This window comes from Hippichthys cyanospilos, chromosome 15, assembly GCF_059441005.1.
Source record: "Hippichthys cyanospilos isolate Australia breed blue-spotted pipefish chromosome 15, RoL_Hcya_1.0, whole genome shotgun sequence".
Taxonomy (NCBI): Eukaryota; Metazoa; Chordata; class Actinopteri; order Syngnathiformes; family Syngnathidae; genus Hippichthys; species Hippichthys cyanospilos.
In genome coordinates, this window is record NC_142383.1 from 5,514,769 (window position 1) to 5,533,970 (window position 19,202).

A 19,202-nucleotide genomic window follows, 5' to 3' on the forward strand; every position below is an offset into this window, starting at 1 on the left:
AACCGCTATGATGTTCCTCACCATGATGCATTTCACAACATAGAAAAATTCTTTCGCACTGTAACGACTAGCAGGCAATCCAAATGTTAAGAAATGGAGAAAAAATGTGCGCCTCTCACAGTGAGAGTCACTGTTTTGTCAAGTTATCTATCTCTTGAAGGTTATACACATACAAAAGTAATTAATGCCGGCAATGAGGTTCCGGGGGTACAGTTTCTCATTCAAGGTATGTTTATAGAACTTCTGATGTAGCATAAAAAGTTGTGTCATGGTATCTTCTCACATTTTTTCAGGCAACTAATCTAATGAGATTCGATACAATATTTAAAGTTATGAAAGCTCAGTTATACATGATTGTCGGTCGGCTTGTTGGGGATGTATTAATTTAAATTTTGCTGATCATTGTGGATGCGGCTTTCAAGTGGTGGAAAACTGCACACTTCAGCAACATCCATCATTCAGTGGTATGGCAATATGAAATCAAACACGGGGATGCTATTCACTCGAGAGTCACCGTTGTCTGGATAATTTCTACTTGAGTGACATGTCTGAGGGCTAAAGTGTCCTTCTCAGAATGAGGAGATTGCTAGTTTGACTCCCTTTTGCCTCACAGACTTGTTGAGAAGTGGACATGGGCCAAAATCAATCCATGATAATTTGGTTTAGATGAAATCATATTGTGTTGATGCTGTTAACTGCTGTTGGAGGGAAAGAAGATAGCTCAAGTTGACGGGCAACATAAACCAACACAAGACTCCCCTTGTTCGATTTTGATTTTTTTTCACCCACCCCCTCCTCTCACCCCTCAATTTTTTCATCTGTCCTTTCTGTTCTTCAACATGTTTTTCTGATTCTTTTTCAACGTCATACCTCTCTCCCTTTCTCTGAAGAAATCAATGGTCGTTCTCTCAATAGGAGGTCACAGGGTTGGCCTTGCAGCTTTTCAATTACTAGGAGCCTGCAGTCACCACACCAAACATGCACGCGCACACATGCGCGTGAGAACTCACACACCTGAGCTGCATGGCTAGCAGACAAAATGAAGCAAAGGAAAGAGAGATTTGGATGTTTGGAAACACAAGAAAGTGGAACAAGAGAGGACAAAGTTTAAACGTTTGGAGCGCGAATGGTAGCTATCACTATCAAATCTTTGTAAATAATTGCATGATCAACCGACCCGCCGCCCTCCCCAAATGTTATTTTGTTTTATTCATTTCGTTAGACTACAAAGGTTGAATGTGAGTTGAATTGGGTGGATAAAACTACTCATTCTTTGTATGTTATTGTGAGTGGTTAGAATTAAATACTTATCCTTTTTTATCTTTTATGCATATGTGTATTTTGTTATTTTTCTTGGAAAAACCCTTATGATGACAAAAGAATTTCATATTGTCTCGAGCAAGAAAAAACATGCCAACCTTTAGGTGAGATTTTGCACCGAGTCAGTCAGGTAAACAGCAATGCTTCATTTATTAGCTGCAACATTTTACTGTAGAAAATGTCAAAGTGGTGAAAATGTGTTTTTGGGAGCACACAGCTGGATAATCAACATCAGTAGTAAATAATTCACCCGCGGGGAAACCTATAGATATGAATACTGGGTTCCCACAGGGATGGATTTGATAGGCGTGACAGGTGTTAGAGAGTGCTATGTTTTAATGCTGTTTTTGCATGTCAATGTCAGTAAAATGCCTGTTTTTTGTCAGTGCACATTGATGGAATTGAGTAATTATTTTTGAAAAATACTTAGATCCAAAAGATGTAACAAAAATATAAAATGCAAAAAAACAGTTACAGGTATAAGACAGCGATCGCTCAACATTCAGTAAATATGTTCTTAAAATCCTCTTTGAGGGAAGTTTTGATCTATTCCTCCATAAACACAAGAAAATGCCTCAGTCATCTATGAAGCTCTGATTTAATTTCATTATTTTATTCTCAGGTTTTCTGCAATCCATTGAGTGATGTCTTTTCTGTAGTATTTATCTTTTTTCAGAGGAACTGCAAGCTATCCACAGCTGACTTCAAGCTACCACAGGTCAGCAGTCGGTCACTGGGCACCTTGATTAACCCTTTGACTGGGCACAGCGGCCACTTTCGGGAAAAACAGGCAAAAATGGCTTTTATTAGGCTTCCCTATTTTTAGGTCCTAAACAGGCAAGGATTTTCAGGATTTTAGAGAAATTTAGATGTAGGTTAGAATTTAAGCAATGGCTGTTATGGACGCTTTCTGTCATTTTGCCTGTTTAGACTATTCGCCGAAAGCGGCCGCTGTGTTACTTTGGTTTCCTCCCATATTCCAAAAACAGGTCAGGTCAATGAAATATTCTAATTTGGCCACAAGTGAAAATGAGATGTTGAATGTTTGTTTGTCTAAGACGTATGCCTCTTCTTAACTTTTTGGGGGACACAATAGCCCAGCAGGCGGCTCGGTGGCGCACTGGTTAGAACGTCTGCCTCACAGTTTAAAGGGCCTGAGTTTGGATCCAGCTGCCTCCGGCCTTCCTGTATGGACTTTGCATGTTCTCCCTGAGACTGCGTGGCTTCTTAAAAAAAAAATAAAACGGCGCGATTTCAACTCCTCAAAAGTGGAGTAGGACAACAAAGCGAATTAAAAGGTCATTGGAGATGTGATAGGACAGCAATCAAGGCCTGAAGGAGGGAAAAATAGACTCTTAGGAGACTCAATAGAAGGAGACAGAAGAAAGTAACAGAAAGGGACAATTATTTAATCATGGATGACTATGAGTAAGAAAAGATGTGGGATTCAGTCAGGGTAAATTATATGCTGTTATGAAAGGAAAGGCCATAAAAAGCCATAAGTTATGTAAGGAAGGCCATAAAAAAAGGTGAAGAAGTGGACAAGGAAAGATGCGGAAGAGAGAAGGGTAAGAGGTGACAGTGACAAAAAAAAAATGAAGGTAAAGACCATCGCTGGCTTAGATGCTGGGGGGGGCAAAATAGGAGGATGGGGGAAGAAAAGGGGAGAGGGCGGCAAGCCTTGCAACCTCAGGGGTTATTGGGTCGTGGACAGCCAATCTCTCTCGGCTTAATCAACAGCAGCAGAGGTGATTGCAACACCGCAGGGGGGCTGCTTGGGGCTCGGCGTGAGATGGGGGGGAGGCAAGCTGATAGAAATGAATGGGAAGGTGGGGAAAGCAGTGGGGATGGGGCTGGGAGATGGGGAAAAGATTGGTCTCGACAAAAAGGAGGGGTGGAAAGAGAAAATGACAGAGCTGGGAAAGGGAGAAGAAGGGATGAGAAGAGATGTACTGAAGAAAGGCAAAGGATTGAGGAAGGAAGTGAATCCTGCAAAAGAAGAGAGAATCACAAGACTATAGCTATAGACCTTATTTGTTTCAACCCACTCGGACCGGCCATGAGACTATCTAAAAAGATGACTTAGTAGCAGATGTTATTATACACACACACTCACATACACGGTGTGTGACCACTGACTAGTGTCAACGACCAGAAGGATAGGAAAGGGCACAAAAAGCAATATCTTAGCAGTTCCCATGGGAAAAAAAATCTATTATATACTGATTGTGCACATTTTCCACACCTCATTTACAGTTTGACTCATATGTTTTAGGGAAATTACAAGCTCATTTACAGTTTGACCCATATATTTTAGGGAAAAAGCTCACATTTTGTCTATGATTAATGCAAGTGCAAATAAAACCTTTAAAACATATTCTGCCACTTGCCAATCACGACTCATCTGTTTTCCGGGTTTGGTAATGTGACGTTTGCAAGGTGAATCCTGTGGTTACTACCTGAGCCCTGAGTACACAAGTTAGGATTTTCATTCAACAGAAAGTGATACGTATCAATTGTACATGAAAAACAATTTTGTTCTAGACAAAATGTGAGCTTTTTAAAGATGAAAACTGTAACTGAAAACTTTGAAATTATAAAATGTTTTCACATACCCCTTAGAATCTACTCACGGACTAGTTACTGTTGTTTGAGGCATTGAAGTCATATTTCTATGATATTTGAGACGCCCTATTGCGTGAGTGGTCATTGAGCGCACCTCCAGTAAACTGCATGAGGGAGTACAGTACTCATTTCACTTTGTTTCTCCACGTCACCTCATAACCCTGCATTGGAAAAGTACTGCCAAAATGCTTAACTGGCAACGGTCTGACTTCATTTCCCATGATTCATCAACATGGAAGAAGGAAGCAGTTCTAGTTCCAGTAATACCTTGAACGTGAAAGTAAACTGTTTAAATACCTTTTTAATTGGTTGATGTGTGAATCGCTATGGCAACTGCACAATTGGCCGAAAAACAATTGGCTTGCTGGACTAAAAAAATAAAATAGTTACGATTTTGGGTGGCGACTTCCGTAAAACCGGGACAAAACAATGGGGCCAGTAAAACTATACAGGACTCGGGACGCAAGGTTACAAATAAAGACTGCTACGGTAAAATCAAGTCTGGCCTTCTAGGACTTTATGAAATTTTCCAAAAATACTGTTTATTTAAACACTGCACCTTGTACTGCAAAAAATTAGTCTGTCTTTTTTTTTTTACCACATCTGTTCTTTCAAATATTTTGGAATGCAAATTTCAGGCATGCTACCTTTCTTCATCCCTTTCAAGAAATTCAACTCACGTGACTGACCATGATATTATTTTTGAGGAAGAAACTCATCATTGAAGCCAATTATCCAAATTTTTACTTGAACAAATGACAAAGAATGCGGTTTACTGGCGCTGATTCGGGGAGAATGTCAATCTGAAGTACTGTACATGTAACATCATTAGGTCTAGTATTTGGACAACACAATCATAGTTTGTTGCATGCAATAGTTGTGTATAGATTTTGTTTTGAAAGTCACAATCATCAAAAATGACCATATCACGTTTTGCCATTTATTTGACAATACAGGAAGACATGCTGACACCCCATAACTCCAATGTGTTAAACACCGTATAAACATGTCTGTAATACAACAAATCAAATAAATAAACAGAAAAACTGGAGAAAAACAGGTAATCTATTATAAGTTCTACTCAATGCACTTCTCAGATGAATACCTAGGGAAAAAAAAAATCTGACAGCAGATATTAACTCAAAATACAAACAACAGGAATCCCATTCAACGGTTTCAATTTTGAACTGCAGATAAGTGGCATGTTTTCCTATGCTTGTAACTTAACTGTATTGATCTGCAATGTTTTTAGCATGTCACCTACCATGATTGATTCTGGAATTAGCTATACACAAACACTGTTTTAATGAGTCTGGAAAGCGTGTACATGCCAACGAAAAGAATGTTGACATTTCACATAACCTTACAAACGCTCTCAATGTTTACTGAATTTTTCAACTACCTTATTGAAGCTTTGGAAGCACAAGCATCTGCAAATTATGTGAAGGGAGAATTTTTGCAATAAAATGCAATTTTGGATGCATTTCAGCGTGAGACGGTTGATTCTTAATGCCAGTGTTTACCGGAGGAGCAAATGCTGACAAGAGTCAAACATGGTCATGCATTCATCTCCTCTGTGAAATGGTTCCTATCCTTTATTGACCCAGGCGCATCGACATTAAAGACTTTTTGAATGAGAAACGATAGCCGAGATACATTATATACGGCCTCAATTTGTAAATGATTCATGTAATTTGGTCAATTCACTCTTCTCAGAAGCACACATTTTCATACAGAAAATAAACATAACACTCCAAAAAGCCTGTCTTTAACAAGTGTAAAAGGCACATTATTTTGGCATTGTGGGAGGGCAAACAATTTTTGAAACATGAACCTGCCTTTGTTCTCAACTAGCAAACTATTTACAAGTATTTCCGAGCATATTTGAAAGTATTTAAAAATGTTTGAACACGATTTTAAGTATGTTTGAACATACTCGAAAACGCCTGAACATACATGTGAGCTAAATGCCCAAAACATTTTTCCCCACAATGCAATGGGGATCACCAGTCAAAAATGTTTACTCCACAGAAGGGGAACATTTACACATGCTCGATTCCAGTCTTGCAACTGGAGGAAATGTTCTTGTTAGCAAGACTTATCCTTCTAAACATAATTCATGAAGCAGCAGCAAGCAGGGACAAGAGAAGTTCCTCAGCTTTAAGCAAGAGTTGACAAAAAAAAAATTCAAAAAAATCTGTTGAATATTTTAAACAGCAGTTAATGAGTTCATACATCATCTCTAGTCAAGACAAGGATGTTTTCAAGCTCACACGTTTTAATGCGTATGCCACCCAGTCTTGACACGACAAAGAAAACATCTCAACCTTTTGACTGCTGTTGTTGTGATGTCTAGATGATGGAATGTAAGAACAAATTCAAGCAAAAACAAAAAAAAACTAAATCAAGTGCAAATACTTTTGCTGCAATTTTTCAGGGGATAAAGGTGTATCACTTCTATTTTCATGCCTTTATAACTTGATCAGATAAATTGGATAGAATACCCTTACAATCGGCTGACTTTGTTCATTTGAATGTGCTCCACACTTGTGTACTAACTCCCATAAGCAAAGGCAACAAGAATAAGTATGAAATGCTGACATATTTCAACCTCTTCCTCTGTCATATTTTTCCTTAGAAGGTAGTAAGTCTGTATGAACGCCTCGTCCTTCAATCAATGTTTTTCATCACAAGACAGCGCATTATTTCTCCAGAAGCCACAACTGTCTTCATGAGCAGCGCACAAAAGCAATATTTTTGTACTTGTCAGTTCACAGGCTCTATGACAATTTCTGGTTGGCAAAAAAGGCCTTGGTTTCTCCACAGGTGGGATTGGTGCACAGTGGGCAGCGCAGGGTCAGCTGGCGGGAACAGGGCTCATTGGACTTCAGATGGGACTGCACCAGTTCTGCCAAAGCCTAGGTAGGAACAAAGACATTCATTCCTTTTATTTTTTTTTAACAGCATTTGGCTTTTCTACCTATGAAGACCGCCAGAGGGCTGATCGGCAGGAAGGATTTTAGATCTAAATTACCTACGAACTGCCAACAATGCAGTTGTTTTACAACTTCCGCTCAACCCTTTGACAGAATGTATCTTATTTACGTAACAAAATAAGCTGTTCACAGGCAATTTTGGATGTGCGCCAAAATCACTTCTAGAGGAGGTATTTTGAACAGAGTTGGCCAAGTAAAAAGCAATATTTCATTCATTAGCTACAAAATTTTACTGTACAAAAAGCCGGTGAAATGGCGAAAATGTTTGCATATATTTTCGCCATTTTGTCTGTCATTGTCAACGCACATGGCCAGACAATCAACATCAGTAGTAAATAATTAACCTTTGGGCAGAACTGTTATGAATACTGTACGGCTTTCCCACAGGACTGATTTGATCAGAGAAATGGTCTGCACTGATTTGCATTTTAACGTCTGTAAAACACCCGTTTTGGCACCTTCATTTAGTCTGCTGGGATAGTCTCCAGCACTCCGTGACCCTCATGAAGGTAAGCGGTCAAAACGATGGATGAATGGACGGACGGACAGACAGATGGTAGTTTTGTGGCCGACATTGAACGACGTCATGAAGGGGGTGAGGCAGCCAAAAGGTGTGCGGCTTCAGTAAACTTGCGGCTTCAGTAAATCAGCCCAAGCTATTCAAAAGCTGTTTCAGACATGGTCATTCTCTGCTATTGATTTACACACATACGGTCACACACACATACACACATGGGGTCTCTTAGCAAAGGCAGGCTTGACCAGTCAGACAGCTGGGCAGCTCAGTTCTACTGTAGTCAGCTCTTAAGGTTCCCATTGATCTGCTCCATGCTTTAATAAACCTCTCTCTCGGACACACACACACACACACAAAATACAACACTAAAAGAACTATTAGAGTTGGAGCAGTTAGCTGTTGTAGGGCAGACAGTAAAGGGAGGCAGTGGAGTCGGCAGGCGTGAGGGATAGAAAGACAAAAGGCAGAAAAGAGACAGACAGAAGAGAAAGGGAAAAGCAGACGATCGGAAAGGGGGAGAGAGGGGCGGGAGGGGATCCATTTATTGACAGCATCCTGCTTGGAGTTTACATATTCCATGAAACGGTCTGCCGTGGTCTCCTACGTGTCTATCCCGCATTGCTCCCACCTCCCTTCCGCCATTAAAAATTACACAACCTTAGTATCTCCTCTCCACATATTATGTACACAGTTCCTGACAGTCATATATGAGCGTGACCTGGCCATTAGCAATTTGACATAATGGAAAGAAGAAGCGGTACAATTAACTTGCGCGCCTCAAACAATCATTTCCAGGAGTAGAATGCCTCGCAACATTTGTATTTATGTAGTGCTCATAGGCGAGTAATTTACTGTTATTCAGTGGTTCTTAACCCATTTTCAGTGATGTATGTACACCGGTGATTTTTTTTAATTCGTTTTGCTCAACCAAATGGTCCCAAAACAGAACTAAGTATATTTTAGTCTATTTTCTTCAGCAACTCCAAAAGAGATCGCGTTACATCATCTGTTTCATATCAGGCTGACTGCATCACTAATGACACTGTCCATTCGTATGAAACTTGACAAAATGAAGGCATACAAAGTTTTGCAAGGGAGTCACTATATCGCAATTTAGTAATAAATAATTGCTCTATTTGAAAAGGAAATGTCATGTTCCTGCAAAGGCATCATAAAGCATTACATTTGGGGTTGCTGGTAAAATGAGAAAAATGTTACAAATGTACTTCAGTGCCAGAAACTGAAAATGCTACTTATATACAATACATAAAAGCATACAGGCCATAGCCACAATAGTTTTCATTCACAAGACAATTTCAATCACTTGAGAATATTCAAATACTTCCAATACTTGTGTTTAAGACCTGAATGATAAATACCGTATAAAATTATTTGATTGGTTTGGGTGCATGCGTGTACCTTCATAAAGAGAGGATTCCCATTCAACGACTCTGCTCTTCTGAGGTTCTCCACACCACACTGACAGGAGGGGGGAAACATTGAAATCAATTCAACTTAAAACTTTAAAATAAACCCATTTTACCAAATGTTATGATAGAAAAAAAAAGTGTCACCTTTCCCATTCAGTGGAGAAAAAGTAAGTTCATAGAGAAAAGTGTGATTAAACCGATGAGAGTATGGGGCATAATGTTAAGGTTTTTTATTTTTCGCAGTACATTTTTCTTTTCAAAAAAAAAAAAACAAAAAAAAAACGAGTAGCTTTCTGAGATTCCAATTATTTTGAACAGTAGATTTCATTTTCTCGGCTGTTGAGACACTTGAAGTGACTCAGTCTGTTCTGTGGCATTGAAGAGCTCTGCTGTTTGTTTTTGGCCAGAACCAATGATTGGAACATTGAACAGGATATTTACATACATTTATTTTAAATTAGTGTAGAGCTTGCAAGTCATAAATAAAGCAGCAGTGCAACAAATGTGCAAACTGTGAGCGAGTGTGCGTGCGCGTGCGTCTGTGTCTTTGTGGCACCAGTCACATTGATCTGTGGTCACCTTTCTGGTGCCTTCCGACAGACATGACACTCGACTGCTGGACATAGACAGAACCTAACACACATCCTGAACAATTTATCTGTAGACCATAGATCCACTGATGTTATTTGACCCTGTACTGGAGACATTAGAGGAGTCCAGATTGGTCCACCCCAAAAAAATTGTAGACCATTGAATTAGGTGCCCCAAGGGGTTTATGGCAACAACATTTATTTTTTTTTACCCTTTCACTCCCGTTGGGACAATGCGTCCCTGTGCTTTTCAAAAAAAAAAAAAAAAAGACAGTGGATATAGGAATGGTAGCAATAAGTTGAATTGGCATCCCAGAGGTTCATTATCTACCTATCTACAGATTCTAGACATTTAGAGACTTTTCCATACACAAGCCAGTGCTGGGCCCACTATCAAAGTAGCTCGTCTTGTGCAATTTCTTGTGAATTAACTGACAAGTACTGCGGAAATATTTTGATAATGTGTGTTACTATCACTATGTATTGTAGGCGTTTGGTTGATATTTTTCACTTCTCTGGTGTCCTCTTTTGGATCATAGAAGAGATCTGTTGTCATAAATAATTAACACATTTGTCCACAAAAAATAATCAACATATAGTGTTGGCCCTGCTCTCAAAAGGAAAACATTATAAATAAATATTTGTCTGTAGAAAAATATTAAATAAGGCATCCTCTTTTAGGATTACAGTAGATATCTGTTCACAAAAATAAGTTATTAGCTTATTTTTTAAAAATGTATCCACAATCAACATAAACTGTCAGACCTGTTTGCAAAAGAAATGATAAGTACATATTTGTCCACTGAATATTCAACTTAAAATGTCCTATTTTGAGATATTATCAGAAATCTGTTCACAAAAATAAATCATTAAACTTGACAGGTAACACGAGATGAAAACATTCTAGTGTGGGGTCGAATCTGGGTTTTTAAAATAATGAAATTGAATAACCTCTTGAACAGAACATTTGTTTTATGAACTTGTATTATTCTGAAACAAGTAATTCATTCAATAATTATTTATAAAGGATATTTGCAATTTTGTTAATCTGAAATCTTGAGTACCCTCTGAAATTTCTTCAAGTAGCCCCAGGGTAACTTACAAACAATTAATATATGCCATAAGTTTATTTTTTTGCGGGGAGGGGAAAAAAAGTACTCGTGAATTGGTTAACTAAGTTAAGGCCTGAGGCGGGGCAACTATCAACTATTCTTAGATGTATGGACTCAGAAAATTTGCAATCCAAATTAGCTATATTAATCCTAGGTATCATTCAGGCCATACTGGATGAAACTTGTGCAGGTTCTTACCTCCTCACCCAGCACCTGTCCATATTCGATGTCCAGCTCGTGTAACGTCTCGATGTGGTCGGAGGTGAAGGCAATTGGCACGAGCAGGAGGTTCTTCTTCCCCCTTTCACAAAGACCTTTAATGACTTCGTCCGTCTGGGGGCCGAGCCACGGCATGGGCCCCACCTGATGGATGAAAAACAAAATAGATTTTCAGCTTCACTGTGGAGGGGAGCAGGTGCCAACGCTCCCTCGATTTTATTAACAAGTGGCGCCATCTTGAGGTGAACAAATCAAAATCACAAATTTATAGTGGACTTAAAGAAGATTTTCAATATGTAATCTGGGAATTTAAATGCCAATTTTAAATTCTTGTTTTAGCTCATGTTTTTGAGTGAGGAAGACATTTCAATCCACTGCATGTTTCGCACATTGGAAGGCTTGGGGGGGGGGGGGGGGGGGGGGGGGGGTTCTCAAATGGTGTTCAGTTGTAAGAAAGTTTCAAATAATAATTAAACTTTAGATATTTTCAGCTGTAAAATGTTTGTTTTGGGCATAATTAAGAGGGAAATTATTTTCACATACAATCAATGCCTTTAAAAATATTTTCCTTCTTGCTGCCAACTGAAAATGACATCTGCTTATCTCCACAAGGGTCACAGGCTTGCTGGTGCCTATCTCAGCTGACTTCATGCAGTAGGCAGGGGGACACCATGAACTGGTTGCCAGCCAATTGCAGGGCACACAGAGATGAACAACATTTACGCACCCAATCACACCTTAGGAAAATTTAGAATGTCCAATCCACCTGGCATGCATGTTTTTGGAGTGGGGGAGGAAGCCGGAGTGCCCGGAGAGAACCCACACGAGCTCGGGGAGAATATGCAAACTCCACATAGGAAGGCCGGAGCAAGGTGGATTTGAACTCGGCTCCCTCAATGTGAGGCAGACGTGCTACTGCTCCACCAAGTCGTCCATATGGATGGATGTTGTGTGATCGGCCAGCGTGTAAGTGTATACACATACATATATACAGACTTATACCATATACACGTAAATAAACAAAAATCGGAAAAAAAGTTAGGTTTTTTGTAAATGTAAATAAAAAATCTTGTTATTCAGTAAAACTTAACGTAAAAGTGAATCATTCATATAATATGTAGCCCAAATAAAGAAATAAAAGAAAGATCTGCCATTAGGGAAAAGCGAAGGATGAATGAATGACGAATTAAGGAGTTTGTGCAATTTCTTGGATTTACAATTGTTTAATATAGCTTTGTAGTAATATATTTAACCTTTTAAAAAGCATGACCAAACCCCAAAACAGCTTAGCCATTATCGTATAGAGTGTAAACAACATTTAGTTATCAAATTAGACAAAATCTTAACTTTTTACTGCTGAAAATGGCTAAATAAATATTTACCCGATTCCTTTTAATCATTGCTAAGACCATCATCTCATACCGCACGAGCACCACTAGAGAGAGCCAACGTATTACCCGACACTGAGAATCACTTTAACCTATTGCATCCGTTCTAACAAGAAAGAGCCACTGGATGAACAGGTTCAGTTCTGAAGTGTGTGCGAGTTTACCCTGGACTGCCACACCAATCTGTAAGGGTTACAGTGTCCGAGTCTCTCCATTACTCTCTGGACTGTTGCGCCCACTTCCTGGGGGTATGGGTCACCTCTGTTTACAACCTGCACACATTACACAACAATGAAGACAAATGCAGTTGGAGAATAAACACGTAATGTTTAATCATTCATAACTTTGGTTGTTTCAGACTTTCCATTACATTTACTGTATGACAAATGTTTTGAGAATGTGTCAGTAGATTTGCTATCAAAATAGCATTAGTGGGTACAGTAAGAGAGTACAACAGGATAGGCAGTATCATGTTGCACTTACAGCCATAGGAAGTGAATGGGCCGAGAATAGAATCACAACATCGTCTCTCTTTGCTTCTGGAAATTTCAGGAGCTCATTACTGACGTGCTCTGCAAAACACTGCACAAACACAGACACAGGTAAGTATTTTCATAAAGTAAAATGCAGTGTTCGGGTTAGGGTTAAAAAAAAAAAAAAAAAGACTGATATTTACCTCCATAATCAGGCTTACAACCAGTTTTGACTCATTGGTTGCTATGACAACTTTGTGCCCAAATCTAATGTTTTTAATTATTTGCCCTGTTATTTCTGCTCCATTAATGTGTGTGTGTGTGTGTGTGTGCGCGCGCATCTCACCTCTACCAGCAAAGGGTGTGTGGGCCAACGGTCAATGACACTCCAGCACATTTTTGGCCTGTCGCCTCTGTTTCTATAGTAACGGTAGATGGCATTTAAACTGCTACCTGTTTTACAACAACAAAGAATCACATTAAGAACAAGATACATTTTCTGCTTTTAACATCACTTTAGTTAAAATGTTGTCAGTAGCAACTGTTGAATTTATTGGTGACCATTAAAGTAATGAAATGTTTGGCCATGAACAAGTGTAAGATCTATGAATTAATTATACCGTAACACAATCTGAGTGATACTGATGTGGACTCCAAGGCACTTTCATTTCACAAGCATTATTGACCAAATGACAACATAATCCACTAAAAGCTAATTCTTTGTTTTAAAACCAGTAAAACATGCAATATCTCATTACAAAGGGAAAAGTTTCCCTGTTTTGCATCATAACCCTAAATACAACAACCCCATCATAAATATCTGAGGGTGTTGATGTCGCTGTTTAATTTTGTCAGAACAAAAAAAAAAAAAAAAAAATCACATCACAGACATGGCACAAAACAAAAGTCATTTCAATTCCCACCTTTCTGGCTCGAAAAATAAATAAATAAAAGAAATCAAGAAAAAAAAATAGACGTGTCATTCAGTAACAGTTCCTTTTGAAGACCAAGGAGAAGGAACGTTCTGATTACTTTTACCCGATCAGTTTTGTAGGTTGGGCTGTTTTCTTTAACTTCTACCAAAGAGTAATTGGATTGAGATCTAGACTATGTGCAGGCCATGACATTGACCTTATGTGTCTCTCTTCAAGGAATGCTACAACAGTTTTTGCTCGATGGCAAGATGCAATGTCAACCTGAAAAATGAGTCCATTGACATCTTTTGTGTTGAAGCCACGATTCATGTCAGTCGACTTGGTGCAAACAGCTCTCCAAGATGACTTTAGTTTTGTGTCATTTCTGTGAGCTGCTTTTTTTTTTTCGACAAAATTGTACAACTGAATAAACGCCCTCTGAGAATGGTCATTCCATTTTTTTTTTATGACAAGGGTAGTTTATATTACTATTTCATAGCTACAATATATGATGTGTCACAGTGACCTGTGGTGGAGCAGCTATACTGAGGATACTGCGTGAAGGCCACAGCTCGGTCCACTCCATCTTTCTCCATCTGCTCAATGGCCTCCTCAGTCAAGGGGTGGACATACCGGAAGCCAATGTAGAACTTATGAGGGGCTGAGAAGAAAGAAAAAAAAAAAAAAACTAAGAGTTCAAATTGCTACATAAAATAACGCGGTAATTGATTCAGGGATATGGAGCACAGTAGACTGCAAGGACAAGTTGTCAACAATATGTTTTGCATTGTGGTTGTCAGTCGTCAACTCATACCAAACTGCTGCTTAGGCTACAGTTTGTGCAGTTATCAGTGAGGTGTGAGACAGGCGTGTAAGGGGCCACTCCTTCAATGCCTTGCTATCTTCGTTTTGCACCCGTAGAGTGCAACTGATGCTGAAACAATCATTTAAGAATGTGTCTGTGTATATATATATATTACACACGAGTACTGCATAGATTAACTTGACACATTCCAAATTTGTATGGATTTTATTTAATTTAGACCATTTTTAATAATATATTTGTAAAACCCTTTTTTTTTAGCACAGCCATTGATTCAACATCTTTTCAGATCTATTTCATCGTTGAGCCACAAATTGACACCTTGAACAGATACACACATTTGTTTTACCGTTGGATTGTCTTCCGGTGGCTAGCAAAAAAAAAAAAACAAAAAAAAACTGCAGATAAGCCCCACTGGACTATAAGCTGCAAACATACCACACACACACACAAAACTATATATAAACTTATACCTGTCTCGGGGCTCATTTCGTCCAACAGCTTGACCATGCCTTCTCCTTGCATGGCGGTCCAACGTTTGATAGGTGAGCCTCCTCCTATTTTACTGTATTGCTCCTGGATTTTTGGCGTACGCCGTTTAGCAATGAATGGCCCGAGTTTACTGTGGAAGGATGATTCAACAAAATATAATAGACATCATAAACACTCAAGAAATTGTCCAATCCATTTTCATTAGACACAATTGAGCCAAACAAAACACTAGGAAGAATAAACCCACTGAGAGTCACTCAGGGACATGGAACGCAAAGCTGCTTGCTACGTCTTCAAGGTTGCATACTATTGTGCTGAAATGAACAATGCATCCCAAAGTTCAACTGTAGAAGTTTCTGAGTGACAACAATCACCTTGAGTAAGAATGAGACACACAGAATCCAGTGAAACCTTCACCTAGTAGGTCTACCGGTCTTAATGTAAAATTTGAACCAAAAACTTTTTATCCATTGCCCTTAAATATATTTTACAAATGCGTGTCGATAGGAATATGTACTTCTGCACGGGGAGTTTCATTAGGTCTGTGTCCATGAAGAGCCTCAACAGGAAGTCGTGTACATCTTCAAGTTTCTCAGGTCCGCCCATGTTCAGCATCAGGATGCCTGTCTTGGGTTTCCTGCACAACAGGTTCAAAAGCAGGAATTAAAACCAATATCATTACCTCAACTCCACAGCAAAAGTATAACTGATTAACTATCTGTTCTGTTGCGTGTCAAACTGACCAGTTCAAATAATCTAGAAAAAAAATATTTTAGGCTCATGGTGTTTTTTCTTTAAATTAAAAACATTGCATTACTCTTTGTGATTTGTTTTTAATTATTATTAAACTATAGAGCAGAATCTACAGCAAAATAAATCTGCTAATAATATGTATCTATGTACCTAAACAAATATTTACTCCACTACCCAACATAAGGTTCCTGCCTGAGCCTTAATTAACAGCTTGAGTCTTTATCCATTTGTTAAATGCTTAAGTAACCCCTAGAGCATAGGTCTCAAACTCCAGTCCTCAAAGAGCCGCAATCCTGCATGTTTTTGATGCCTCTGTCATTAACTCACCTGAATCAAATTATTAGCTCATCAGCAAGCTCTGCAGGAGCATGAAAATGATCCTAATCATTTGAATCAGGTGTGTTTAAGGGAGCAGTATGGAAAACATGCAGCTTTGCAGCCCTTGAGGACTGGAGTTTGAGACCTATGCTCTCGAGATTACTTAACCATTGAACAAATGGATAAATACTCAAGCTGTTGATTAAGGCTCAGGCAGGAACCTTATGTTGGGTAGTGGAGTAAATATTTGTTGAGGTACATATACATCCTCGAGGGTCGCCTATCCGGCATGTTTTGGAGGTTTCTGTCCTCCTACCACACCTGATTCAAATAATCAGCTCATCAGCAAGCTCAGCGGAAGCCTGACAACAAACCTGATCATTTGAATCAGCTGCATTGGATGACGGAAACCTCAAAAACATGCAGGATAGGAGGCCCTCGAGGACCGGGTTTGGACATGTTTGCTCGAGTATGTAGAAACTGAACTTATATTGTAAATGCTGAAAAGTATTGTGAGCCACGAAAGTTCAAAAACAAAGTTCATAATTATGGTTGTTTGCAGGGCTGTCGAACTAAGCTGCTTTCATGAGAGCTGTGCTAATATTTTGACTAATATTGCTAAATGTTGTAATTTTCTATAGTTCCCTAGATTGCATGCAAGGAAATTGAGGTTTCTTACCTCAATTTCCAATTGAAACATGGAACGACACACTTCACAAATTCATTTTAGCACCACAATTACATAACATGAAAATATAGAATGGTATGATTATCTTAATCTATGCTAAAACAAAAAACAACAACAAAAAATTACCACTATTTATTACTTAAGTGAAAATATATATTTTTCCACTGGGAAAAAAAAAAATCGTTCATGTGTGTTTCACCTATTGTCCTGTGTTTCTGGGGTTGCATTATGGGCCAAAGCTGCAACAGTAGCATGAGTCCTCGTGTTGAGGCTGATACTGCTCCTGGCAACTGCAGATCAAAATATGAAAAATAAATCAATCTGACTTATTAGTTACTAATGAAACTGAACAGCCCAGACCACCACCTCCCCTCCAAAATATTAACTTTTAACAAACGTATTGGTTGTGAATAAACTGGCATATGTGACTGCAAACAGTCAAGAAGCAGGATGCACCTTGAACTGGTTGTCGGGCAAACACACACAAACACAATAATGCACACACATGCTCAAACATATGTGCAATTTGCAGTCACTAATTCAATTAGCAGATGATTTGAGAGTGTGGAAGGTGTAATGCCTAGAATAAAAAATGTTTTTTTCAGCACTACATCAAACACATCTAGTGGAAAGGTAAATGTAAAAAGACAAAATAGTCTTAAAATACAAAATATATATTTGATGGAGGCATCATTAATTTCTCATGATGCAATACCCCTAGACGTCGCCAGGGTGCAGATTGAGATTACGCAAGTATAAAATGCTGAAATTGTGTAACTCAGAAAAAAGCACTACACTTAATGAATTATAATTCTTCTAATTAAGACATATGAGAGAATCCTCTAAAATAGACGCATACATTTAATTAATTAAAGGTAACGTGGAACATTAAAACGTTTTTGTGTTGAATTGTGGTAAAGATGAGCCGAATCCGGGGGCAATCAACGGAAAAATCAATTCGTTAACAAAATAAAACAATCAAGGAAGGAAATATATGCTTTCAAACAACTAACAGCGAAGGAATAGTACACGTGGAAAACAAATAGGAATCATCAAACTTATTTCACAAAACAAGAGCTGTGAGGATGTATTGATTTTCAAGAAAAGAAATTACAGGTACGAGTTACTATTCTTATTGTGGAACAACGTAGGCGGAAATTCACTACATCTATCTTTTTAACTTGTCGCTGATTTACGAAACAGACGCCAATGTCAACGATGCAATAGTGGTAATTTACCTACTCCATGCAATGCGCCAAAGTTTATTCCAACATATATTCGTAGACTACACCGCAGACGCACTAATAGTTTACCACGCTGAAATGAGTATAAATGAATCTCTAAGTCTAAAGATAGCTTCGTCCGAGCTAACTTAGCTCTATGTACTACTCACATTGGAACAAGCGACCGGCGTTACTCAGGACTGTCATCATGATAGTTTCCAATTTGAGTTGCAGCACCCAAATTATGCTGACAATTAAGTCGTGCACTTCTGGTCTCTCCAACTGTGCCCGCGAATTTTTCCCTGCCCCGCGTATTTTGTTGTCCGATAAGTCAACGAGATTCCATCAGCTATTGCCTACAGCTGGCTGTGTCCCAACCAATGTCAAGTTAAACAGTATTGGTATTGCTTCCGGATACGGTTTTAACGTAAATGGTACTGCAAATTAGATTTTTTTTTTTCATACACGGAGTACTAAAATCTTGAGTATTCAATACGATATTGCTAAAATTATATATTCTTGCTGTTCATGTTGAAATTGAAAAGACAAAATAAAAATTGTGTAAATTTATTTTGTCTTTTGAAATTGAAAAGACAAAATAAAAATTGTGTAAATTAATGTTTAAAATTAATTAACCATTCTACTCATATAGCGTCTATCTCATATTGTGTTTCAATTGTTCTAAAAGCCATACAAGTTGTTATTGTTTCTTTTGCTTTGTTTTAATAGTATCGTGAAATCTTAATTATCTGGTCCACTGTTGTTACTTCCGTTTGATCACTTCCTCCAACTTGACAATTTAGTGCAAATCTGTTGTTACGTCACACTACACTAAATCTTGACCCCGCCCTGGTTTCTAGTGGAAACGCCCACTCTTGACAACTATGAACGCTATCTTAGTCGTACACGGTTTACAAAATATGTAGAATGTTTAAGTATACAGCAACCCATAATTTAACTGAAAATACATCCTTATACGGCGTTCATACAAACAGAAATATACACATCTGTCTTTGTTTTGGACTCTAATCTCTACAATGTGTAAAACTAGAGATCGTATACGTTTGTTTTAGGTTGTACCGGTTTTTCTTGATCATCTTGAAGCACGTCTTTCCGCCTTCGGATCATTTCTCACTAACTAACTCATTCTAGCGAAGGAAAGATATTACAGACAAACAGGTCCATACTCGAGTCTTCCTTTTAAAGTACGTACAGTTTGTGGATTGTGCACGTCAGGCGTTTGTTACGTCAGTAAATCTTTTTTTGTCTACTGCCATCTACTGGTTACTTTTATTCATAACGTGAATTTCAAGCAGAGTCA

The 19,202-nt window shown here is 38.5% G+C and overlaps 1 protein-coding gene across 2 annotated transcripts; it reads right to left on the reverse strand.

Moving 5' to 3' along the window:
• Nucleotides 1–4,871: 4,871 nt before the first annotated feature.
• Nucleotides 4,872–19,081, reverse strand: fech (ferrochelatase). 2 transcript variants are annotated; one of them, XM_088435474.1, is made up of 11 exons: nt 18,962–19,081; nt 16,858–16,948; nt 15,417–15,536; nt 14,881–15,029; nt 14,111–14,245; nt 13,017–13,123; nt 12,681–12,779; nt 12,362–12,469; nt 10,789–10,953; nt 8,878–8,937; nt 4,872–6,863 (listed from the first exon to the last, which is right to left on the reverse strand). In XM_088435474.1, exons 3-11 carry the CDS (start codon nt 15,512–15,514, stop codon nt 6,726–6,728), a joined length of 1,059 nt encoding a protein of 352 aa, XP_088291600.1. In that variant the 5' UTR covers nt 15,515–15,536; nt 16,858–16,948; nt 18,962–19,081; the 3' UTR covers nt 4,872–6,725. The 2 variants fall into 2 exon arrangements, with proteins under 2 accessions (XP_088291600.1, XP_088291599.1); XM_088435473.1 differs by lacking the exon at nt 18,962–19,081 and adding an exon at nt 18,052–18,254.
• Between the last annotated feature and the right edge of the window lie 121 nt (nt 19,082–19,202).